The following is a 26,519-nucleotide window of genomic DNA, read 5'->3' on the forward strand; positions in this document are numbered from 1 at the left end:
ATCAATGAACGCCTCATGAAAATGCGTCTAACCCTATCCAACAATCAGATGGCAACAGTTGAGAGTGCTTATGCTCCCACCCTGGATTCGCTAGATGAAGTAAAGGAGATCTTCTATGCTGACCTGGATAAAACCTTGCCTGGTATCCCAAAAGACGATAAAGTCATTCTTCTTGGGGACTTCAATGCCAGGGTCGGTCGGGATTACCAACTATGGAAAGGCATCATAGGAAAAGAGGGCATCGGAAAGTCCAACTCAAACAGACTACTTCTTCTCACTAAACGTGCTGAACACAACCTCATAATCACAAACACTTTCTTCCGACAAAAAAACAAGTACAAAACCTCCTGGAGGCACCCCCGCTCAAAATTGTGGCATCTCATTGACTATGTCATTGTACGGGCAAGGGATCGTTGTGATGTTCTGGTCACTAGGGCCATGTTCAGCACTGATGACTGCTGGACAGATCATCGCCTTATCCGAGCAACTATGTCCCTCAAACTAAAGCCCAAGATACGTGCTCAGAAGCAGTTCCGGCCAAAATTAAACATTGAAGGTCTTGAGGACACTGCCATACAGCAGTGCTTTCAGGATTCCATCAGGCAAAGTCTTCCAAAGGAATACCCACATGATACTGGAGAACATTGGGAACTGCTGAAAGCCACTATCCTCAACACTGCCCAGAACATACTCGGTTTCAAGTCCAGAAAACATCAGGACTGGTTTGATGAGAATGACTCAGAAATTGAGCAGCTCATAGAAAGGAAAAGGAAAGCTTTCTGCGCCTGGCAAAACAACATCAGCAGCAAAGCCAAAAGAGAGGCTCATGCTAGAGTTAAGGCAGATGTCCAGCAGAGAATAAGGGAGATGAAGAACAACTGGTGGTCTCAAAAGTCCCTAGAAATACAACATATGGCTGATACTGGGGACTCCAGAGGTTTCTTCAGTGCCACCAAGGCAGTTTTCGGACCAAGCTACCGTGGCTTAAACCCCTTACGCTCTAAGGACGGTTTAACTCTGTTCAAGGACAAGGAGGCAATTGACACAAGATGGAGGGAGCATTTTCAAGAACTGCTCAACCGACACAGTAGCACAGATCTGGAGTCCATCAATCAATTACCGCAGACACCAGAAAGGGAGGAAATGGGAGCACCCCCAAGCATTGTAGAAGTGCAGAATGCCATCAGGTCCATGAAAAACAACAAAGTTGCCAGCTCAGATGGGATTCCAGCAGAAATCATTAAAAAAGGTGCCCCGAGCTCCTGACACACATACATGCCTTCCTCCTAAAAATATGGCAGCAGGAAGAAATTCCACAAGATCTGAGACGCTTTGATTGTTACTATCTTTAAAAAGGGGGAAAAGTCGGTGTGTGGTAACTACCAAGGTATCTCCCTTCTTTCTTCCACAGGAAAAGTGCTTGCCCGTGTCCTTGCTAACAGACTTTTGCCGTTATCTGAGGAGGTGCTTCCGGAGTCGCAGTGTGGTTTCCGACCACCCAGAGGAACAGCTGATATGATCTTCACAGCAAGTCAATTACAGGAGAAATGCCGTGAACAAAAGCAACCACTGTTCATAGCTTTCATAGACTTAACTAAAGCTTTTGACACCGTCCACCGCCAGACTTTATGGCATATCTTGTCTAAGCTTGGTTGCCCCGATAAATTTATCTTAGTTCTGAGGCTGCTACATGACAACATGTCCGCAGCAGTTCTCAGCAGCAGCGGTTCTATTTCAGAGCCCTTTACAGTTGAGACAGGAGTAAAACAGGGCTGCATCATTGCTCCAACCCTTTTTGCAGTGTCCATCTCAGTTATCCTCCATCTCATCGGCAATGATCTGCCCACCGGAATTCAAATCCTTTACCGTACTGATGGCCGACTTTTCAATCTCAACAGGCTTAAGACCAAGAGCAAAGTCTCCATCACTACCATTATGGAGTTACAGTATGCAGATGATAACACCATCACAGCTCTTTCCGAGCATGATTTACAAGACACCTTGAATGCTTTTTCCAGAGCCTACAAACTTCTGGGCCTCACCATGAATATAAAGAAAACCCAGGTGCTCCACCAGCCATCACCTAATCAGCTTGCAACTCCTCCCTCTATAAAGATTGATAATAACACCCTTGAAAATGTCAACACCTTTCCATATCTTGGTAGCCAGTTATCCTCCAAAGCTGACATTGATTCTGAAATCCATCACCGCCTGAGTTGTGCAAGTGCAGCCTTTTCTAAACTGAGGAGGAGAGTCTTTGAAAATCATGACCTCCAAGTCCAAACTAAAATTCTTGTATACAAAGCCATCATCCTTCCCACCCTTTTATATGGAGCTGAAACCTGGACTACGTACAGTAGACATCTCAAAGCCTTAGAGCAATACCACCAACGCTCTCTATGCAAAATCTTGAGGGTCAGCTGGGAGGACAAGCGTACCAACTGGAGTATACTTGAAGAGGCCAATATCTACAGCATCACTACGCTCATCATGCAGCATCAACTCTGATGGATTGGACATGTCATTCGCATGTCAGACTCACGTCTCCCAAAACAGGTTCTGTACTCCCAGTTGAAGGAAGGGCAGAGGTCTCCTGGTGGTCAAAAGAAGCGTTACAAAGATAACATCAAAGTAATCCTTAAAAAGTTCCATATCGATATTAATAACTGGGAGGAAATCGCACTGGACAGAGACAATTGGAGAAAATACATCCACAATGGTGCCGCACTACATGAAAAGAATCTCCAGCGTGCCGCTGAGGATAAACGCCAGCGCCGTAAGGAGAGACAACAACTTAAGACGACCCATACTCCAGTCACTACCAATAGTCTTACATGCCCACACTGTAGTAGTCTGTGGATCTCGGATTGGCCTCCACAGCCACCTGAAGACCCACAAGTAGATGACTGATGAAAGGACATACCATACTCGAATTCGAGTGGTCGCCGATGATGATGACACCAGTGGTGGAGGGAGTGAATGCTTAAGTTGGTAGATGGGGTGCCAATCAAGCGGGCTGCTTTGTCCTGGATGGTGTCGAGCTTCTTGACTGTTGTTGGAGCTGCACTCATCCAGGCAAGTGGGGAGTATTCCATCACACTCCTTACTTGTGCCTTGTAGATGGTGGAAAGGCTTTGGGGAGTCAGGAGGTGAGACACTTGCTGCAGAATACCTAGCCTCTGACCTGCTCTTGTTGCCACAGTATTTATGTGGCTGGTCCAGTTAAGTTTCTGGTTAATGGTGACCCCCAGGATGTTGATAGTGGGGGATTCGGTGATGGTAATGCCATTGAATGTCAAGGGGAGGTGGTTAGACTCTCGTTTGTTGGAGATAGTCATTGCCTGGCACTTCTGTGGCACGAATGTTACCTGCAACTTATCAGCCCAAGCCTGAACGTCGTCCAGGTCTTGTTGCATGCGGGCATGAACTGCTTCATTAACTGTGGAGTTGTGAATGGCACTGAACACTGTGCAGTCATCAGCGAACATCCCCATTTCTGACCTTATGTTGGAGGGAAGGTCATTGATGAAGCAGCTGAAGATGGCTGGGCCTAGGACACTGCCCTGAGGAACTCCTGCAGCGATGTCCTGGGGCTGTGATGATTGACCTTCAACCACCACAACCATCTTCCTTTGTGCTAAGTATGACTCCAGCCAGTGAAGCATTTTCCCCTGATTACCATTGACTTCAGTTTTACTAGGGCTCCTTGATGCCAGACTTGGTCAAATGCTGCTTTGATGTCAAGGGCAGTCATTCTCACCTCACCTCTGGAATTCAGCTCCTTTGTCCATGTTTGGACCAAGGCTGTATAGAGGTCGGGAGCCAAGTGGTCTTGGCAGACCCCAAACTGGGCATCAGTGAGCAGGTTATTGGCGAGTAAGTGCCGCTTGATAGCACTGTCGATGACACTTGCCATCACTTTGCTGATGATTGAGAGTAGACTGTGACGTAATAAAACTCACTAAGCACTTGGTTTGAGTATAAAGCAAGGCTTTAATCAACTTGTTTCAGAACATGGAGGTCTAGTTGTACTTCACTAGTTCCTGTCTTACAAAATGTCCCTGGAAAACTGGGCCCACGCCTGAGTATTTATACTCCTTGGACGGCGCCACCAGCTGGACGTCCAGCATCATTTCATGAGTAGTTTCTTTATGAGGATGAGATTTATGACAGACTGATGGGGCGGTAATTGGCCGGGTTGGATTTGTCCTGTTTTTTGTGGACAGGGCATACCTGGGCAGTTTTCCACATTGTCGGATAGATGCCAGTGTTGTAGCTGTACTGGAATAGCTTGGCTAGAGGCGCGGCTGGTTCTGGAGCACAAGTCTTCAGCACAATAGCCAGGATGTTGTCGGGGCCCATAGCCTTTGCTGTATTCAGTGTGCTCAGCCGTTTCTTGATATCACGTGGAGTGAATCAAATTGGCTGAAGACTGGCTTTTGTGATGGTGGGGACCTCGGGAGTAGGCCTGATAATCATTTAATGCAGTATATCACTGCAATTAATACACTGCTATTTAGCTACATTATTTGGGGTTTTTTCAACCTGCTTGAATAAAGTTTAATCCCACGGTGCAGGATTTAAAAATCTGAAAATCATTGGATCCAATCTACTTTGCTTCAGAGTAGCTTGTGTTCCCCTGCACAAGGCAGACCATTGGGGTACTAATGGATACCTATGATTCCTCTTAGAACAAGTACTAAATCTCAGCTGACACATCAAAGGAAAAATGTTTTCCCTCCTGTTGCACTCTTGCCAGGATATGCAGTGCTGGGCCAAGAGAGAAGGTGGGCAGTCTCCTCCCATGCATCCATCCACTCATACCATTCCTGACCTGGTCACTAAGTAATGACTAACTCTCTAATTTCTCCCCCTCCTCACCATTAGCCAGTCTCAGGCCTTCTCTCATCATCTTTGAACAGAAGTGTAGCTAAGATCAGGAACTCACATAGTGGGTGAGGGGAGAGGAATAAAAAAGAAAGAGAGAGAAATCAAACCTCTATCCTGCCGCTTGGTGTTGCAGTTTGTGGATAAGCCACTAAGATTTTATTACAGAAACAAACTTTTTTTTATAATTACCTTGCCATAGAAATCACTCATTTGGTGTAGAGGAACATGTTGGGTCCCATCATACATTTGAAACACTTCTTCATCTGGTACTGGATTGAGTCCTCTGCAAATATGTACAAATTAATTTCAGCAATTCATGAAATGACTTGTTTTATTTCCTTGACAGAATGTGCTTTCTATATGAACGGGAAACATTAGGATAAAAAGGAGACCATTGGCTAAATATAGAAAGTTCAGACGAGAAGTGAAAAAGAAAATAAGAGGGGCAGAGAGGGTAGGAGAATAGATTGGCAGCTAACATAAAAGGTAATCCAAATGTCTTCTATAGGCATATAAATAGTAAACGGGTAGCAAGAGAAGGGGTGGGGCCGATTAAGGACCAAAAAGGAGACCTACACATGGAGGCAGAGGGTATGGCTGAGGTACTAAATGAGTACTTTGCATCTGCCTTCACCAAGGAAGAAGGTGCTGCCATAGACTTAGTAAAGGAGGAGGTAGAGGAGATACTGGATGGGATAAGAATTGATAAAGACGAGGTACTAGAAAGGCTGGCTGTACTTAAAGTGGATAAATCACCAGGACCAGATGGGATGCATCCTAGGATGCTGAGGGAAGTGAAGGAAGAAATGGCAGAGGTACTGGCCATAATCTTCCAATCTTCCTCAGAAACAGGTGGTGGTGCCAGAGGACTAGAGATTTGCAAATGTTACACCCTTGTTCAAAAAAGGGTATAAAGATAAACCCAGCAACTACAGGCCAGTCAGTTTAACCTCGGTATTGGGGAAGCTTTTAGAAACAATAATCAGGGACAAAATTAACAGTCATTTGGACAAGTATGGATTAATTAAGGAAAGCCAGCATGGATTTGTTAAAGGCAATTCGTGTTTAACTAACTTGATCGAGTTTTTTGATGAGGTAACAGAGAGGGTTGATGAGGGCAATGCGGTTGACGTGGTGTACGTGGATTTCCAAGAGGCGTTCGACAAAGTGCCACATAATAGGCTTGCCAGCAAAGTTGAAGCCCATGGAATAAAAAGGACAGTGGCAGCATGGATACAAAATTGGCTAAGAGATAGGAAACAGAGTAGTGGGGAACGGTTGTTTTTCAGACTGGAGGAAAGTATACAGTGGTGTTCCCCAGGGGTCGGTTCTAGGACCACTGCTTTTCTTGATATATATTAATGACTTGGACTTGGGTGTACAGGGCACAATTTCAAAATTTGCAGATGATACAAAACTTGGAAGTATAGTGAACAGTGAGGAGGATTGTGATAAGACTTCAAGAGGACATAAACAGGCTGGTGGAATGGGCGGACACGTGGCAGATGAAATTTAACGCAGAAAAGTGTGAAGTGATACATTTAGTAGAAAGAATGAGGAGAGGAAATATAAACTAAAGGTTACAATCCTAAAGGGGGTGCATGAACAGAGGTATATGTGCACAAATCATTGAAGGTGGCAGGGCAGTTAAAAAAGCTTACGGGATCCTGGGCTTCATGAATACAAGTATAGAGTACAAAAGCGTGGAAATGATGATGAACCTGTATAAAACACTGGTTTGTGGAGTATTGTGTCCAATTCTGGGCACCACACTTTAGGAAGAATGTGAAGGCCTTAGAGAGGGTGCAGAAAAGAATTATGAGAATGATTCCAGGGATGAGGGACTTCAGTTATGTGAATAGACTGGAGAAGCTGGGGTTGTTCTCCTTAGAACAGAGAAGATTTGATAGAGGTGTTCAAAATCATGAAGGGTCTGGACAGAGTAGATAGAGAGAAACTGTTCCCATTGGTAGAAGGATTGAGAACCAGAGGACACAGATTTAAGGTGATTGGCAAAAGAACTGAAGGCGCCATGAGGAAAAACCTTTTTACGCAGCGAGTGGTTAGGACCTGGAAAGCACTGCCTGAAAGGGTGGTGGAGGCAGACCCAATCACAGCTTTCAAAAGGGAGTTGGAGAAGTACTTGAAAGAAAAACATTTGCAGGGCTACAGGGAAAGGGTGGAGGAGTGGGACTAGCTGAAGTGCTCTTGCAAGAGAGCAGGCACGGGCTCGACGGGCCAAATGGCCTTCTTCCGTGCTGTAACCATTCTATGATTCTAAAATGCCATTAACAAACAATAATTATTCTGGGGAAACATTAGGATAAAAAGTAAACCATAAAATGCCATTAACAAACAATAACTTTTCTTGATAGCAATGGTTATCTGCATCAGATAGAAGACTCACCATCAACTTTTCAAGGGATAATAAGGATGGGTAATAAATGATGACCTTGCTAGTGATGCCCATATCCCGAGAATTAATGTTTAAAAAATTAGACTGAAGACTTGGGTCAAACGGCTACAATACAGAATGAGCATTTTCACTTTTAGGAGCAGTTCAAATACATATGGTTGTTGATCTAATAAGCAGAAAAGGGTAGACTGGCACAATCTGATCTGTACAAGCAAACTTACTATCAAGTCTCCTTTATTTCGGACAGAGACCTTCAGTTGCAAACTTTACACAGCTGTACCAAAATGTACTTTTCCATTACTGCCAACAAACAGCTGGCGCTCCCCCCAAAAAGTAACTGCTTTCTTGCAAGCCTGCACAAGCTTTGTGTATAAATGCATTAGAGTTCTGGTATAGCCATTCTTCTCTCACTCTCATGCACGCAGGCGCACACACACGTCTTTTGTCCAGTTCCAACTTCACCACATGTAACAATATTGAGCGACACAGAATATCATACCTGTATACTGTTCCTAACTGGACATAATGGAAAGCATCAATCTTCATTAAAAATCCCTGTCAAAAAAAAAAAAAAAATGTATTCACGCAGTAGACTTTTGGGTAACATCAATCTACCTTGAGTAACCTCTCAGTAGAAACCTATTGCCACGTTTTGAGATTTCTGACAATTTGGCCTTGAAAGGATTTCAGGTTAGTTGTTGCCATCAAGTTAAATTCAGCCCACAAAGGGTTAACTCCCAAGCCATGGAATATTTATTCGACCCATTAATTGGGAGCAGACCAAGTGTTTAACAGAATTGTGTTTCTCACATACCATATCGGTTTGAGATACTGGGGCTCATTAGTACATTTTAGAAACATTCACACCTGCAATGATAGAATGGCTTCCCTTCACTGATCTGAACAGGCAATGTAGGTGCCATGAAGGGAGGGGAGGGGAGGTTTCTGTCTGAAGGTTACAGCTTTGATTGATGGCTCAATGAGCCAACCCTTGGCAGAAAGAGCTAGGGCATGGTTAGAGGTCAGCTGTATCTGTTCATGTCCCTTTAGAAAACATTATATGCAGTAGTTGGAATTCACAAACAAACAAAGGAAGGGAGGCAGAGAACTCGCTTTTTTCTAAAGTTAGTGCCAACAGTTCAATGAATTGTAAAGTCAAACTAGGCCCATTTCAAGAGCTAAATTCATATAATTATTTTTGATGTTATGAGAAGCAAAGAAAATAGGTAAACCTCCTTATGAAAATGTGTGTCTATTCAAGTTATGTATTTCATGTAAAGTAAACTGATTTGTTGGTTTACAGTTGGCCTCATCTCACTGGAGTGATCATCAGTCTGCCTTCCAGAAGGTAGTAGAAATGCATAAGGCACACGAGATCACAGGATCCAGTCCACATCACAAGGGATCTTACTTTTATGGCCCCGGACAACACAATCATGTAACTAGATATTGGACAGTAAAAGTTGTCTCCAGATCATAAGGGAGGAGGAGGCCATTTATGGGCACAGCCAATGATGCTGAACCTAAGAATATATCTAGCGCAGACCCAAAATTTGCAACACCCGTGGTGAACTTTTATTTACTAGACAGGTTATTGTTTTTACATACAGATCAGAAAGGGTGGTCGACCAGTGTCTTGCAAACTATATGTGGCTCTTCTGTGGCTGAAGCGCATCTCATTGCTTAGCCACAGCTGCCTACACATATATCCCAGAAAAAAGGGAAAAACTAAGAGAGATGGTGCTTCTATTGTCACAATCACAAACCTTCAGCATGCAATGCTGTACAGAAAAGAAGGCAGATGGAATGGCAGTTATTCACAGCCACATGGATGACACAGACATTACATAGATTTTTCAATTAAATAGCTAAGCCTCACAGTGCACAGCAGATCCTAAGGTACCATGAAAGCAGTTCTACAAAGCAGAGATACTGATGAGAGAGAGAGAGAGAGAGAGAGAGAGAGAGAGAACACAGCTTTTGCTCAACAAGTTAGTTGCACATTTTAAATTCAAATGAATAAAAGCATAGAGTAGAAAGAGAGAGAAGCACATACACAAAAAGAAAAATTAAAGCAGGAACAGAAGGAAAGGAATAGAAATGAGAGAGAGTGCAAGAGGAAATAGTGGGACAAAGGGAATGAGAAAATGAGAGACACAGAAGGAATTAAAAATAACGAGAGAAAGAACGAGAACGAATGAAAGACAGGGACAGAGGAAATTAAAGGTAAGAGGTAGAATAAGAGGGAATGAGGGAATACATTAGGCAGGACCGAGAGCTGCGAGGGAAATGAAAGACAGAGAATAAGAGGGGAAAATAAGACAGGGGACGAGAGGTGTAAAAGAAATGGAACAAGAGGATACATTCCAGATTTCAAGTAAGTGTTAAAAACCAAAGGACGTCACAAGCCAATTTTGAGTATGTAAATTATTTTTCCAGCTCCTAATCTGGTTTGGCAAACCCCGCACGGCAATAAAAAAAACACACACACACACATATATGTTGCTCACATTAATGGGGTAGTGTCTTCCTGAAATAGTATGTGACGGGGTGGGGGGTGGTGATGCAGAGAAAGGGGGATAATAGATGTGCATCAATCTAGTCGCAATGATGTGACATGCAAATGACAATGTAATTTGGTTTGGAACATCGCATCATTTATTTGTAAGCAGACTAAAGATTTGCTAAACACTTGTTACTGAAGACTGCCCCCTTTTAAAATTAATTTTTTTAATATAGGTTACCTTCCGCACGTCATAATGGAGGCCTCTGATGGCAAAGTTAGGCTGGTATTCATATGCCTTGATTCCTTCTGGGTACTAAAATAAATAATTGAGAAATATTCACAGTTAAAAAAAACAGCATTTAGCACAACACCTTTGTCTCTTGCCTCCTGCACATAGTTAAAAGACTTGTACAGCACAATACAGGTGAAATATCATTGTTCGGTGTGCTGACCGAGAACTGGTAAAAACATAGTTTGAAATAAAACAGGACCCACTGGAAGAAAATATAAATCATTGCCTATATTCTTTAAGCCAGGTACCAGGATTCAGGTTAATTACCTCACAAGGTACTGTTCCAACTGGATTTTTAGTTACAGGAAAATTGGAAACGCTTTCTTTCAAAGGTGAACCCAATATTTCTCCAGGCTTCTCTATGTATTGAAACCTGTCCAACCATATTATAGCCTTTACTAATAAAGTGTAACACTTGCCATTATTTTTCACGTGTTATAATTTTTGAGGGAGTTGTGTTGTGCCCCAATTATACTGTGGAACCCAATGTGATGTCAAATGGAAGGAAAGCAGTATCGACGTATCTCCTAACAGCGCCACACTTGTATTGTTCCCCCCCACCCCATTCAAATCAGCAGAGAGAAGCTTAGAACCCCTACTACAGAAATCACTTGCACGGTTATTCATCTCCCCTCAATAAAAGCCAATATGACTGCCACTACGTCTTTGTAAATCTCATGTGTGTGCATGTAATCCCAGGCCAAAGCCTTCAATACCTGATTAGGCATTAGCACAAACTAAGCAAACAATTGAAGCTTTGAAATTATGCTGTAATGCATGAATGCCAAACTCATTTATATTGAATTCCTTTGTCCACCATTTAACAGAAGCATTAAGCATTCTTGTATATATTCACAGAGCATAATTTCAAGACCTGACTTAATTGCAGCAGTGTTGAGCTCGTCAATATAACAAAATATGCTCTATAATTCAAGGCTACAAGCTAAATTTGATGTTTGCTAGCCAATGTAATAGCTGACTTTGCTCATTTCCTGAACGAACTACATTAATCATACCAAAATCGGTTGGCTTCAGCTAGCTGCTACGGAGCAAGAGAAGCACAGTGGTACAATCAGACACTAATAAATCACTATCATTAGGGAGCTCCCTACAGCCATTAATTATCTTGTAGACATGAGTAACTTCACTGTTCGGTGATGTAGTAACTCATTGCAGAGAATACTCAAATTGCAGCATGTGTTTCAAAAATAATAAAACTCACACACAATGAAATGCAGTATCAAAATTACTAATACAATGAAAACTAAATACTGAAAATCAAAAGGAACACCACCCCCCCCCAGAAAATGCAGTCTATCAGCATCTGAAAGAGAAGACAGATTAATTTTTCAGGTGGAGACCCTTCATTCGGATGAGCATTTTTTGTTTTTGCATCAGAATACACACAAGAGATCAATTTTTCCTTTTTGTTCTCTCCTGTACTGCAGGCGGTGACTCATACTAGGGTTTGCTTGGCCATTAGAACCACACTGGCACTCCATGTGCCAATCTAGACTGTGCACCCGCACAATATTCATTTGTGGGGACCATAATAGATGATCCAGTGTGACATCACCCGACATCCATATACTTTCCAGCAGGGTTAGCGGCAGGTTGAAGCCTAGCTGATCTTTCCCTCCCTTGTTCAGGAAGCCAAGGTCAACTGTAGCACCCCACTGTTTTTCCATCTGAAAATTGGCCAATTCAATACAGACCATGAATTGAACTAGAGACCTTTTTACCCACCAAATCATCAGTCAAATATTCATAAACAGTTTCCTAAATTCTCATTTTACTACAACTATTGCAGTTTTTATTTAAAAAATAAAGCACGCCAGTCCACTAACGAGGCCAATTCCCTCTGCAATTTCTCATCCCAGGCATTTCCCATCTCGATTGAACAATCAGGGACGACAGAGACTGGGAAAGATTGTCTGCCAGCTCTCGGTCCAAGAAGGATGGTTGTCATGTTGGTGTACAAGAGAGGCAGAGAAATCAGACCATAAAACCTGCCGTATACCTCACATTAAATTACTGTGATGCCAGGCAGTCAAATGACAAAACTTGCACTTCCATGCTGATTTGCTTGGTTCTACTCTTACTAATCTGATAAGAGCATCTCCACCAATAGTTTCTCTTCCCACCCTGCACCATTGCCTTGGGAGGCCTAAGCCCACTCCTCTTCCTCATACTATCTCATTTGTGATGCCATCCACTCAAACACACCCAGCTCTATCTCTCCACCACCTCTCTAGAGCACTCCACTGCCTCTGTGCTGTCAGATTGCTTGTCCGGCATCCTGTCTTGGAGGAGCTGTAATTTTCTCCAGCTAAATATTGGGAAGACTGAAGCCATTGCCTTTGGCCCCTGCCACAAATTCTATAATCTCACCACCAACTCCAACTGCCTCCTCAGTCACAGATTTCAAAGAAATAATCTACACTCCAATGATCTACCTTGCCAATTGTATGACACCTCCCAACTCCCCAAAGCCTTTCCACCATCTACAAAGCACAAGTAAGGAGCGTGATGGAATAATCTCCACTTGCCTGGATGACTGCAGCTCCAACAACACTCAAGAAGCTCAACACCATCCAGGACAAAGCAGCCCGCTTGATTGGCACCCCATCTACCACCTTAAATATTCACTCCCTCCACCACCGGCGTACCGTGGCTGCAGTGTGTACCATCTACAAGATGCACTACAGCAACTCACCAAGGCTTCTTCGGCAGCACCTCCCAAACCCACGACCTCTTCCACCTAGAAGGACAAGGGCAGCAGGCACATGGGAACACCAAGTTCCCCTTCAAGTCACACACCATCCTGACTTGGAAGTATATCGCCGTTCCTTCATCGTCATTGGGTCAAAATCCTGGAACTCCCTCCCTAACAGCACTGTGGGAGTACCTTCACCACACGGAGTGCAGCAGTTCAAGAAGATGGCTCACCACCACCTTCTCAAGGGCAATAAATGCTGGCCTTGCCAGCAACGCCCACATCCCATGAAAGAATAAAACATTAATTTCATGGGACAAAGACTTGCATGAGAAGTGACCTCATTCCATAGCCAATTGAGAGAGATCTTTCTAAAATAAATTAACCTCACAGCCAAGGAAAGATTAATACAAATAAGATAAATTGAATGCAAACATCTCTATTACCATGGCTAGGATATGCAACACTAAAAAAAGTGTAGAAATGCTCAATTATCTTTCAATTTCCATTATCTACCAACAGGATCCATTCTGTTATGGTGGATCCAATGTAATGTTTACCTGCAGTGTCACTAGGCTTGAAGAAAATTAGTGTAATCGTTTCAAAAAGCAGCAAAAGGGAAACATACCTTGTACTGATCAACGAGGATTTCTCGTGCAGTGTTGAAGATCAGTGTGTGCACTGAATTGGAATACTGCGCAAGAGTATAATCATAATCAAATCCATAAATTTCTATGGTCTCCAATTTAACCTCATTATTTGAATAGATATTTGAAGGATTGAGAAGGTTGCAGAGTCCTGGGGGAATAAGTTCTGGAGAGGAAAAAAAAATAGAATTTTGTAAATAACTTGTTATAATTAAAACTGTAGCACTGCACCTTAGTGTGATCTCAGTGTCACACTTCCAAAGTGTCACATGCTGCAGGGCAAAAAAAAATGATTGGCTCAAACATTTATCTGTCGCCAATCCAAGTGACCTAAATTCGAACAAACCAAAAGTAGCAATGAGGAAAAATAACCAGCAGAAAACCAAAGCAAAGCAATCAAGTCCCTCAATGTTTTTTTTTTTAAAAAGAAAAACCAAAATCTATTATTCACCACAAAACTAACCAGTCAAACCACAAATAACTTCTTCATACTGTTTTCAGCCACCATTTTCCTTCTCAGGTCAGTGCATACAGCTAGGATTAAATTAACATGTTAAAAAAAAAAGTATTTTGAAAATCTTCTTCTTATGCAGTCCCTCGGAACCGAGAATGACTTGCTTCCACATTAAAAATGAGTTTGCAGGTGACCGATGAAGCCAATGCGGGACCTACAGACTCTGTCACAGGCGGGGCAGACGGTGGTTGAATGGGCAGGGTGCTTGGGTTGACGTGCGCTCCTTGCGCTTGGCTTCCGGCGAAGAGACTTGAGGTGTTCGGCGCCTTCCCGGATGCCTCTCCTCCACTTTGTGGGGTCTTGGGATTCCCAGGTGTCGGTAGGGATGTTACACTTTTTCAAGGAGGCTTTGAGGGTGTCCTTGAAGCGTTTCCTCTGCCCACCTGGGGCTCTCTTGCCGTGCCGGAGCTCCGAGTAGAGTGCTTGTTTTGGGAGCCTCGTATCGGGCTTGCGGACAATGTGACCCGTCCATCGGAGCTGATTTGAGCGTGGTCAAAGCTTCGATGCTGGGGATGTTGGCCTGAGCAAGAACACTGGCGTTGGTGCGCCACACAGTACTGCCCCCCGATTATTTTGAAAATATTTTTATGGAGTGCTGCTTTAATAAATGTGCTGTGTTAGTGATGCTCAAACTGTCATGATTCAGCTGCATCAGGACTTCAGTAAACATCAAAAACCGATTACCTGTAAATAATGCCATGGGAGATGTGCTAGTATGAATTAATTGAGATATTTGTATCAGGCAGCATCAATACATATCTGGGGATTTTCTAGGGACAGTTTTAATGACGGGCTTAGCGATAGGATTGCTTACCGTGGCAATAGGAAACTTGCTTTTTAAGATTTAAATGTTTCTAACCAGCATTGGATTTGTCTTTGTATCTGTTTTACTAATCAGTTAACTAAGGTTCCATCTGCTTGCAATAGATTGCCACTGTATATTCTACCACTATTCTATGAAAGTCTATGACCACATGGTTGAAATACACAGTTAAGTTTTGTTCATTGAAAAATACACCAGGGCACTTTCTCGGAACAGTAAAGCAAGGAACAGAGTGTTGGGGAGTGGAGAATTTTTATGTCAGCGCACTCAATCAAACCAGTGAAGTGTATGTTTTGTAGTACAAGGAAATAGAGCCCAGATGTGAGAGAACTGCAGATAAACATTCGTATTGTACCAGGAGTGAGATCTTCAACCAACCAGCCACATGCAAGTACATTATTGTTAATCAATCCAATTTTAGGGTTAGAGTCATCTGCGGAGCCCGAGTCATTCATTTTTACTGAGTCAGTCAGTCTTTACTGCAAATATTAAAATTCTCACCAAAATATTATCTAACTTTAAAAAAGAGCAGTGTTTGCAGAGCTAATTCTATAGAGATGTTCAATTGTCTTTCAATTTCCATTATCTACCAACAGGATCCATTCCGTTATGGTGGATCCAATGTAATGTTTAACTGCAGTGTCACTAGGCTTGAAGAAAATTAGTATAATCATTTCAAAAAGCAGCAAAAAAGGGACTTGTACCTTTGTACTGAATTTAATACCAACAAGAAAAGGCCATTTTGCCCAAAAGGTTGTTGTTTTTTTTTAAATATACAAAGAACAATTTCCTTACAATTTGGCCTCCGTCAAAAAAAAACACTCCCCCTTTTCCCAACTGTCTGCACATAAGCACAATATTCACATGAGCATCATAAAATAACATTAACTAAAAGATGTAGAATACCATAGGGAGCAATATTTCATTACAGAGTACTTCCTCTCCCTTCCTCATTCATAGAATAGTAAATTGCAAGATGCTGGAGCTCGAAAAAGGCTTCATCATTTGTCATACCTCTGCCGATTCTGATTTTTCCCCTAACTCAAGTGCTTTTCAGTGAACATCGAGGTCAATCCCAAATGTACGACTGCAAATGAAAGTTATGCAGATAATTGGTAAGTTCCGATAGTTAATACAATAGCAAAATACTGCGGATGCTGGAAATCTGAAACAACAACAGAAAACACTGGAAAAACTCAGCAGGCCAGTGCAGCATCCGTGGAGAAAAACAGAGTTAAGGGGCTGGATTTTCATTCAGAAGTCGGGAAGGAGGCGGGACTACAACTTTCAGGGTTGTAGTCCCGCCTCCATCGAGATGCGGCCAATCCACGCGATTTTCACTTGACTGACCTTGTTGAGCCCGCCCAGCAGGCCAATTAAGGGCCACCCGGCAACAGGTGACGTCACAGACTTGAATTTCATCTGTCAAGACATGTTGGCAGATGAAATATCAGTGTTTCACAGCTGCTTGAAGCTGTCAAACACTGACAGTCTTACTTCAAACCTGAGTCCTTCTACGCAGACTCAGTTAGAAATCTTGCCGGCACTGAAAGCTGTCACTTTTGACAGATCGCAGCCATTCTGCTTTCTGTGCCGGCTGAATGATAGACTTCTGAAGCCTAGAGGAAGAAAGGCTGTAAAGGTATGTACAGGTAATTTAAACTTCTTTAAACACACCAAACACACTTACTTTTGCACTCATGCACCCATCACTCACCTGAACACCGACATCTCGACCCCTCCAAGTCCTTCAACCCGACTACTCTAACTTGCCATGATTTGGAGCCGTCGGGAATCCCACACGACAACCTTCAAAATAGGGATAGGCTAAAAACTGCCCGTTAACAGGCAGTTAATTGGCACTAATCCCTTCCCGCCTCAGGCCGGCGGGTCCCGTGCAGGGCGGGTACCCGCCTCCTTTGAAACTTACATGGAGGCGGGTTTTGGGCGGGATGGTGTCGGGACCCCCGAATTCGGGATTTTAGCCCCCCGCACGCCTAAAAGCCCGCCTCACGGCACACTGAAAATCGACCCCAATGTTTCAGGTCGAAGACCTTCAGTCAGAACTGGAAAAAAACAGGAAATGGAAAGCAAGTTTGGGGGCTGGGAAAAGGGGGAGGGGATGAAAGAACAAAAGGAAAGGTCAGTGATAGGATAGAAAGCAGGAGAGATTAAGAGACATTGAGAGATATTCAAGGCAAGAGGAGGTGGTAATGGGACAGGATGGCTCAAGCTGAAGTGTGAATTGCGCTGGCAGAATGAAGGACAGCTGCCATGTGGGAGGGAAGAAAAAAAGGCCAAACAAAAACTGTAGATAAAAAAATATATATATATGTGATAGGGGCCGAGGTTATGATCTGAAATTGTTGAACTCTATGTTGAGTCCAGAGGGCTGTAGAGTGCCTAATCGAAAGATGAGGTGCTGTTCCTCGAGCTTACGCTGAGCTTCCGTGGAACAATGCAAGAGGCCGAGGACGGTGAGGTCTGAGTGGGAATGGAGCGGTGAATTAAAGTGACAGGTCACCGGGAGCTCGGGGTCCCCCTTACGGACTGAACGGAGGTGTTCCGTAAAGTGGTCACCCAATGTAGAGGAGACCACATCGTGAGCAGTGAATACAGTATACTAAATTGCAAGAAGTACAAGTAAATTGCTGTTTCACCTGGAAGGGGTGTTTGGGACCCTGAACAGTGGGAAGGGGGGAGGTATAAGGGCATGTGTTGCATCTCCTGCGCTTGCACGGGAAGGTGCCGGGCGAAGGGAAAGGGGTGCTGGGGGTGGTAGAGGAGTGGACTAGGGTGTCGCGGAGGGAGCGGTCCCTACAGAATGCTGAAAGGGGAGGTGAGGGGGAGATGAGATAAAGATTAACTTTGATATACATGGGCAGGTGATTAGGACATAACGTTCTAGATGTACACCGGAATGCCTTAGAATTTAGTCAGTCTATATGGGCAAAATGCCAAGAGTTACAGTCTTTCCTGCATAGTTCTTCTTACTGAATAATTTGTGGGCACTGCTTCAAAGAGGCAAACTTGTTTTAAAATAATTTACATTTGTATAGTACCTTTAATATAATAAAACCCAAGAACAGCACAGAGAGGTAACAGATATTAGGAGAGCTCTAAAAGCAAGGTCAAAAAATTCGGTTTTGAGGAGATTTTGAAAGATCTGAAGAAAGAGAAAGCAATAATAGAAATTGTACTCTGATGTTCACTGTCCCGGTGCTGAAAGAATGGTAAATAAATCAAATTTTCATGTGGTTTATCAAGCTGGATAGAAACTACTAGTGGATGAAGCCAGCGTGTTTTCGAATAGTAATTAGAGACTAAAGAGACCCTTTACAGTTGTGTGTGCTCGGACATCTTCTTTCGCTTCCAATATCCGTCTGCCAGGTTTTGCCTTCATAATCTCTATGGTTTATGTTGCACATCTCAGTAGCTTCTCTAAGTACATTAGTGTGGTACCTTGCTTGGGCAATAACCCTTAAAAGTAAAGACCCTTCATAAAGAACGTTATCCAGGATTTAGGCATATTGTATGAATTCAGGAGAAAGCAGGCTTGTCAACAGCCTATTCTATGTAACTCGGTTTCCCTTTTCTATTTTCTCATCTTTTGAAGCAACAAGGAAATAATCAGAAAGCAACTCAAAGTTATTTCATACAGTACACACCCCAACCTGTATGATTTTGCAACCCATCTGGTTCCGAATATTTACCCAATTATGTCGTTGTAATGCCAGGTTTTGACCAGCTCCTCCAGAGGTCCCCACCATCACCGAAGCCAGTCTTCAGCCAATTCGATTCACTCCACGTGATATCAAGAAACAGCTGAGCACACTGGATACAGCAAAGGCTATGGGCCCCGACAACATCCCGGCTGTCGTGCTGAAGACTTGTGCTCCAGAACTAGCCACACCTCTAGCCAAACTGTTCCAGTACAGCTACAACACTGGCATCTACCCGACAATGTGGAAAACTGCCCAGGCATGTCCTGTCCACAAAAAGCAGGACAAATCCAATCCGGCCAATTGCCACCCCATCAGTCTACTCTCAATCATCAGCAAAGTGATGGAAGGTGTCGCTGACAGTGCTATCAAGCGGCACTTACTCACCAATTACTTGCTCACTGATGCCCAGTTTTGGTTCTGCCAGGACCACTCGGCTCCCGACCTCATTACAGCCTTGGTCCAAACATGGACAAAGGAGCTGAATTCCAGAGGTGAGATGAGAGTGAATGCCCTTGACGTCAAGGCAGCATTTGACCAAGCGTGGCATCAAGGAGCCCTAGTAAAACTGAAGTCAATGGGAATCAGGGGGGAAACTCTCCACTGGCTGGAGTCATACCTAGCACAAAGGAAGATGGTTGTGGCGGTTGGAGGTTAATCATCACAGTCCCAGGACATCGTTGCAAGAGTTTCTCAGGGCAGTGTCCTAGGCCCAACCATCTTCAGCTGCTTCATCGATGACCCTCCCTCCATTATAAGGTCAGAAGTGGGGATGTTCGCTGATGACTACACAGTGTTCAGTGCCATTCGCAACTCCTCAGATAATGAAGCAGTCCATGCCCACATGCAACAAGACCTGGACGACATTCAGGCATGGGCTGATAAGTGGCAGGTAACATTTGCACCACACAAGTGCCAGGCAATGACCATCTCCAACAAGCAAGCGTCTAACCACCACCCCTTGACATTCAACGGCATTACCATCGCCGAATCTCACACCATCAATGTCCTGGGGGTCACCATTGACCAGAAACTGAACTGGACCACCCACATAAATAGTGTGGCTACAAAAGCAGGTCAGAGGCTAGGTATTCTGTGGCGAGTGACTCACCTCCTGACTCCCCAAAGCCTTTCCACCATCTACAAGGCACAAGTCAGGAGTGTGATGGAGTACTCTCCATTTGCCTGGATGAGTGCAGCTCTAACAACACTCCAGAAGCTCAACACCATCCAAGACAAAGCCGCCCGCTTGATTGGCACCCCTCCACCACCAGCGTACCATGGCTGCCGTGTGTACCATCTACAAGATGCACTGCAGCAACTCGCCAAGGCTTCTTCGGTAGCACCTCCCAAACCCACGACCTCTTCCACCTAGAAGGACACGGGGCAGCAGGCGCATGGGAACACCACCACCTCCAAGTCACACATCATCCTGACTTGGAAGTAGATTGCCGATCCTTCATTGTCGCTGGGTCAAAATCCTGGAACTCCCTCCCTAACAGCACTGTGGGAGTACCTTCACCACACGGACTGCAGCGGTTCAAGAAGGCGGCTCACCTCCACCTTCTCAAGGGCAATTAGGGATGGCCAATAAATGCTGGCCTTACCAGCAATGCCCACATCCCAGGAATGAATTTTAAAAAAAATTACTTTTGGTTGAATAGTCAACAACAGTATGAAGTTAATCATTAATTGATAAATGTCTGAAAATAGTTGACACCATTCACTTCATCCAACAGATTCATGAACATGTAATGAGGATCATAATTTTGTTGGCGTCACACCCACGATGCACCACTAAATCAGATTTGTTGCTCAAAGATGTAAATTTAGTAATTATTTTACTTTGATCTTCTTTAACCTGGCTGCAGATTTTCATTTGAATCTCAATAGGGATGCAGTCATTGATTTCTGTTGCACCATAAATCAAGTATGATCCAGTTCTGAGATTTAGTCCATTTATTTCCTGCAGTTCAACTAGCCTTGGATGCTCCAGGGTGATTACTCCTGACCAGATAAGCAGTGTGGAAAATCCTGTTAGAATGCATGCATTCTATCTACTTTTGTCCATAATTTCTTTTGTTACTTTCCTCCAGAATCCTGACTACTGTTTTGGGCCAATTCACACTGTGAATTTAATGAATTCACATTCATGTGCTGTTTTTCCAGTTTTATCCCTCTTTTCAGAAGTGAACTTCTGTGTGGTGAACGGTGATATTGTCTCTCTGAAAGATCGTAACTTAGCAGCTCTGGTTCGGAAATTGTAAACTAGACAACATTTTTGCCACTTACTCAACACTAATAGTTACTGAATTTTGACTACTCCAACTGACAGTACTGCAGGTCTTGCATCCTATTTTTGTGTTAAAATAGTTTTATCTATGGATGGACAGCTCGTTTTGTATACATTAGTAGCCCATAGATCCGGTGAATTGTTAGTACAATCTGCAACTTCATCATGGTTATTAATTACTGTTCCCTTCTCAACCCTGAAATTAAACAAAGTTTGCTGCCTTTTCTCTGCTAGCATTTTATGCAGACAACACAACGCTGGGTGGGCGTGTGTGCTGTGAGGAGGATGCCGAGAAACTCCAGTATGATTTGGACAGGTTGGGTGATTGGGCAGAAGCATGGCAGATGCAGTACAATGTGGATAAATGCAAGGTTATCCACTTTGGTGGCAAAAACAGGAAGGCAGATTATTATCTGAACACCAATAGATTGGGAGAAGGGGAAGTGCAACGAGACCCGGGTGTCCTTGTGCACCAGTCGCTGAAGGTAAGCATGCAGGTGCAGCAGGCGGTTAAGGCGGCAAATGGTATGTTGGCCTTCGTAGCGAGAGGGTTCGAGTACAGGAACAAGGATGTCTTGCTGCAGTTGTACAGGGCCTTGGTGAGACCACATCTTGAGTATTGTGTGCAGTTTTGGTCGCCTTATCTGAAGAAGGATGTTCTTGCCATGGAGGGAGTGCAGCGAAGATTCACCAGACTGATACCTGGGATGGCAGGAATGACGTATGAGGAGAGATTGGGTCGATTGGGCTTATACTCGCTGGAGTTTAGAAGAATGAGAGGGGATCTCATTGAAACTTATAAAATTCTAACAGGGCTAGACAGACTAGATGCAGGAAGGATGTTCCCAATGGCCGGGGAGTCCAGAACCAGGGGTCACAGTCTAAGGATAAGGGGTAAGCCATTTAGGACAGAGATGAGGAGGAATTTCTTCACCCAGAGAGTGGTGAACCTGTGGAATTCTCTACCACAGAAGGCAGTGGAGGCCAATTCATTAAATATATTCAAGGAGTTAGATATATTTCTTGAGGCTAAAGTGATCAAGGGATATGGGGAGAAGGCAGGGACAGGGTACTGAATTTGGATGATCAGCCATGATCTCATTGAATGGCGGAGCAGGCTCGAGGGGCCGAACGGCCTACTCCTGCTCCTATCTTCTATGTTTCTATGTTTCTATCTATTACATAGGAACATAGAAACAAAAGTAGGCTATTCATCCCCAAAAGCTATTGCACCTAGTCAGTGTTGCCACACAACTGTTTTTCTATTTTTCCTACCAAAGCAGGTAACTTCACATTTCTCCACATTATATTCCATCTGCCACATTCATGCCCACCTGTCGATATCCCTTTACAGCCTCCTCACAACTTACTTTCCCACCTAGTTTGTACAGTCAGTAAACTTGGATACATTACATTCGGTCCCCTCATCCAAGTCATTGATATATATTGTAAATAGCTGAAGCCCAAGCACTGATCCTTGCAGTACCCCACTATCCAACCTGCCAGCTATTTCTGTGTAGCTCCTAATTAGAAAATGACCTATTTATTCCTACTCTCGGTTTTCTGTCCATTAACCAATCCTCAAGAGGTTATTAAACAAAATTAGGGCTCATGGGATTGGGGGTAAAATACTAGCATGGATTGAGGATTGGTTAACAGACAGAAAACAGAGCGTAGGAATAAACGGGTCATTTTCGGGTTGGCAGTTTGTAACTAGTGGTGTACCACAAGGATCAGTGCTTGAGCCTCTGCTATTCACAGTCTATATCAATTATTTGGATGAGGGGACCAAATGTAATATATCCAGGTTTACATAGAAACAGAGGATAGGAGGAGTAGGCCATTCGGCCCTTCGAGCCTGCTCCGCCATTCAATGAGATCATGGCTGATCATCCAAATTCAGTACCCTGTCCCTGCCTTCTCCCCATATCCCTTGATCCCTTTAGCCTTAAGATGATACAAAGCTAGGTGGGAATGTAAGTTGTGAGGAGGATGCAAAGAGACTTCAAGGGGATGTAGACAGGCTAAGTGAATGGGCAAGAACATGGTAAATAGAATATAATGTGGAGAAATGTGAAGTTATCCACTTTGGTAGGAAAAATAGAAAAGCAGAGTATTCATTAAATGGAGAGAGATTGGGAAATGTTGGTGTTCAGAGGGACCTGGGTGCCCTTCTACATGAATCACTGAAAGTTAATATGCAGGTACAGCAAGCAATTAGGAAAACAAATGGTATGTTGGCCTTTATTTCAAGAGGATTTCAGTATTAGAGTAAAGAAGTCTTACTTCAATTATATAGGGCCCTGGTGAGCCCACACCTGGAGTATTGTGTATAGCTTTGGTCTCCTTATCCAAGGATATACTTGCCATAGAGGGAGTGCAACGAAGGTTCACCAGACTGATTCCTGGGATTGGGGGGGCAGGGGGGGATTGTCCTAGGAGGAGAGATTGAGTAGACTAGGCCTATATTCTCTAGAATTTAGAAGAATGAGAGGTGATCTCATTGAAACATACAAAATTCTTACAGGGCTCGACAGGGTAGATGCAGGGAGGATGTTTCCCCTGGCTGTGGAGTCTAGAACCAGGGGTCAGCCATTTAGGACTGAGATGAGGAGAAATTTCTTCACTCAGAGGGTGGTGAATCTTTGGAATTCTCTTCTCCAGAGGGCTGTGGAGGCTCAGTCATTGAGTATATTCAAGACAGAGATCGATAGATTTTTGGATATTAAGGGAATCAAGGGATATGGGGATAGTGCAGGAAAGTGGAGTTGAGGTAGAAGATCAGCCATGATCTTACTGAATGGCGGTGCAGGCTTGAGGGGCCGAATGGCCTACTCCTGCACCTATTTCTTATGTTCTTATGTAATCCATGCCAATATATTACCCCCTATCCAGTGATCCCTAATTTTGTGTAATAACCTAGTGTTGGACTTTATCAAATGCTTTCTGAAAATCCAAATACACTACATGCACTGGTTCCCCCTCATCTACCCTGCTAGTTACAACCTCAAAAATCTCAAGAGATTGGTCAAACACAATTTCCCTTTCATAAATCCGTGTTGACTCTGCCTAATCATATGATTTTCTAAGTGTCCTGTTACCACGTCCCTAATAATAGATTCTAGCATTTTCCCTACTACTGAGGTCAGGCTAACTGATCTGTAGTTCCCGGTTTTCTCTCTTCCCTCCTTTCTTGAATAGCAGGGTTACATTTGCTACTTCCAATCCAGGTCCCCATTCTAGAATCTAGGGAATTCTGGAAGATCAAAACCAATGCATCCACTATCTCTGTGGCCACCTCTTAAAACCCTAGGTTGTAGGCCATCAGATCCAAGGGATTTGTCAGCCTTTAGTCCCATTAATTTCTGCAATACTATTTCTTTACTAATTGAAGGATTGGGATTTGAACCAGTTGAATGTTGCAGTCGAGCGACACAGCATGACAACCTAGTTTCAGTCGAGACTAGTTCAAAAACACAATGGACTGAACTACAAAAGTGATTAAGCATGTGGAGATATGAGAAGCTGATTAACCTTTGAGCCATGTCCAATCACGAGTCACTGATCGGCCGAAGCCACAATGAAGTAAGAAAGGACCCTGCTGTCCAGATAACTGGACAAACTTAGATAACAGACAGAACTAAAAGAAGGGGCTTAGCTAACGATGTAAAGTTATTGTTTTTGAAGGAATATAATTGGGGAGGGGGGCGGCTGTTGCCACAAAGCCAGACTGGCCAAGGAATAAGTAATGTAATCAAGGCTATCGATGTGCTCCAGTCTTGTACTGTATATAAGCTTGTGAATTTTGTTGATCGGGGAGAAGGTGCTCGCACAGACCGCGGGGTCTGAGACGCTTCTCCCAGAGCTCGGTTTTCAATAAATTGCACCTTTTACTTTACCACAGATTAGATGTGAATTTATTTTCACCCAACACTAATAATAATTTCTTCAAGTTCCTCATTCTCCCTAGACCCTTGGTTCCCCACTATTTCCACAATGTTTTGTGTCTTCTACTGTGAAGGCAGATACAAAGTGTTTGTTTCATATCTCTGCCATTTCCTTATTCCCTATTATAATTTCTCCTGTCTCTGCCTGTAAGGGATCCACATTTACTTTTGCTAATCTCTTCCTTTTTACTTACCTATAGAAGCTTTTACAATCTGGTTTAATATCTCTTGCTAGTTTACACTCATTCTATTTTCTCTCGCTTGGTTATCCTTTGCCGAATTCGAAAATCCTCCCAATCCTCACGCTTACTACTCATTTTGGCAACATTATAAGCCCCTTCCTTTTAATCAATACTATCTTTAACTTCTCTTTACAAATGCAAATCCATAATGTGAACTAAATAAAAGCAAAACATCTACAAAAATGTAAACAGATTTTGTAAAAGCATACACATTTTTGAATCGATGCATGCGTTTCAGAAGGAGCGACAGAGATCCGGAAAGCTCTCAAATCCATGTGATCTATTTCTGTGTTAGAAAATTGAACTGTCCAACCAGCACACTGTATTGAGCTGTTAATAAACAAGTTTCCTGTGGGCCTCACATGTGAACTGTTAAAAATATTGATTTTGATAAAAGCTCATCGACCTGAAAAGTTAACTTTGTCTCTCAGATACTGCCTGACCGGCTGAGTATTTCCAGCATTTTCTGTTTTTAGTTCAGAACACTCAAAATTAAATAGTGCAGGGTTATCCCCGCCTAAAAAAATTTACAAATGCAAATCCATACTGTGAACAATAAACAGAAAGGTTAAACTAAAACAAAGCAAAACATCAAAACAAACGTAAACAGTCCATCTTTCTAAAAGCATACACTTTATATTATCGATGCATGCGTTTCAGAATGAGCTAGAGATCTAGAAAGCCCTCAAATCCATGGGAACAGATACAAATAACAATGCATTAAAATGTGACCAATAACCGTTCCTCAGCCAGACCTACCATAAACTAATTTTTTCATCTCATTGTAGCGACCCCACAGATAACTTTTGTTCTCGGTCTTCCCTGTTGCAGCCAGTCTGCTGGAAGCTGCTGGATTCTCTGCGGGGCTGTGCTGCGGCGCCTGAGCTTTTTTCTCGTCGCCAGACACGTTGCTGTCGAGGGGCACATTAGCAGCTTTTGTGCAATAGCCCGCAGCTAAATTAACGGCGGAAAACTTCATCGCTTTCCACTGCAGGGATGCAGATAAAGACTTTGCAAGTAAGCCAGCCATAGTTCCAGTCTTGCACTCGACGTCTCTCGTTCAAGCAAGTGCGGTGAAGCGGTGTGCAAGGTAAAGCCTGTGTTGAGGAGAGACTGCGGTAAGCTGCCCCTTCACTGCACGGATCACGCTTTAATCCTATTCCCACGGTCAGCATTAAAAGTCCCGTCACAAACAAAGGATTCTCCAATCAAAACCCGACCTTTGCGGCCGGCGACCAATCTAATGTGCGCATTCTCCCCTCGCACAGATTGGTGGAGGAGGGCACATATTAATTTGTAGTTTCTCGTCCAAAACCCGTAGAACTAAACCAGGCGGGGTGCAGACAGTTCTGCACGTACTTGATGGTGTTCGGCTCCTTGGAGATCGGTCCTTTCATTACACATCAAAAGAAGACACAAAAAAAAAACTTGCAAAGGCTGGAAAGCTGAAATAAAGGCTGAAAAATGCCGGAAATTCATAGCAGGTCCCTTATCACATGTGAAGAGAAAAA

At 43.4% G+C, this 26,519-nt stretch overlaps 1 protein-coding gene across 2 annotated transcripts in view; it reads right to left on the bottom strand.

Annotated features, from left to right (window-relative positions):
* Positions 1-26,176, bottom strand: part of LOC147111185 (5'-nucleotidase domain-containing protein 2-like) — a 74,087-nt gene extending 47,911 nt beyond the window's left edge. For both annotated transcript variants that reach the window (XM_086001828.1, XM_086001827.1), the window contains exons 1-5: positions 25,768-26,176; positions 13,449-13,633; positions 10,051-10,125; positions 7,806-7,861; positions 5,080-5,173 (exon numbers count right to left, since the gene is read on the bottom strand). In XM_086001828.1, coding sequence (XP_085857954.1) covers positions 5,080-5,173; positions 7,806-7,861; positions 10,051-10,125; positions 13,449-13,633; positions 25,768-26,038 — 681 coding nt within the window. In that variant the 5' untranslated portion in view covers positions 26,039-26,176. The remainder of the gene's footprint in view (positions 1-5,079; positions 5,174-7,805; positions 7,862-10,050; positions 10,126-13,448; positions 13,634-25,767) is intronic.
* Between the last annotated feature and the right edge of the window lie 343 nt (positions 26,177-26,519).

This window comes from Somniosus microcephalus, chromosome 11 (assembly GCF_052327205.1).
Source record: "Somniosus microcephalus isolate GS21.2 chromosome 11, FLI_Smic_1.0, whole genome shotgun sequence".
In the NCBI taxonomy this organism is placed as follows: domain Eukaryota; kingdom Metazoa; phylum Chordata; class Chondrichthyes; order Squaliformes; family Somniosidae; genus Somniosus; species Somniosus microcephalus.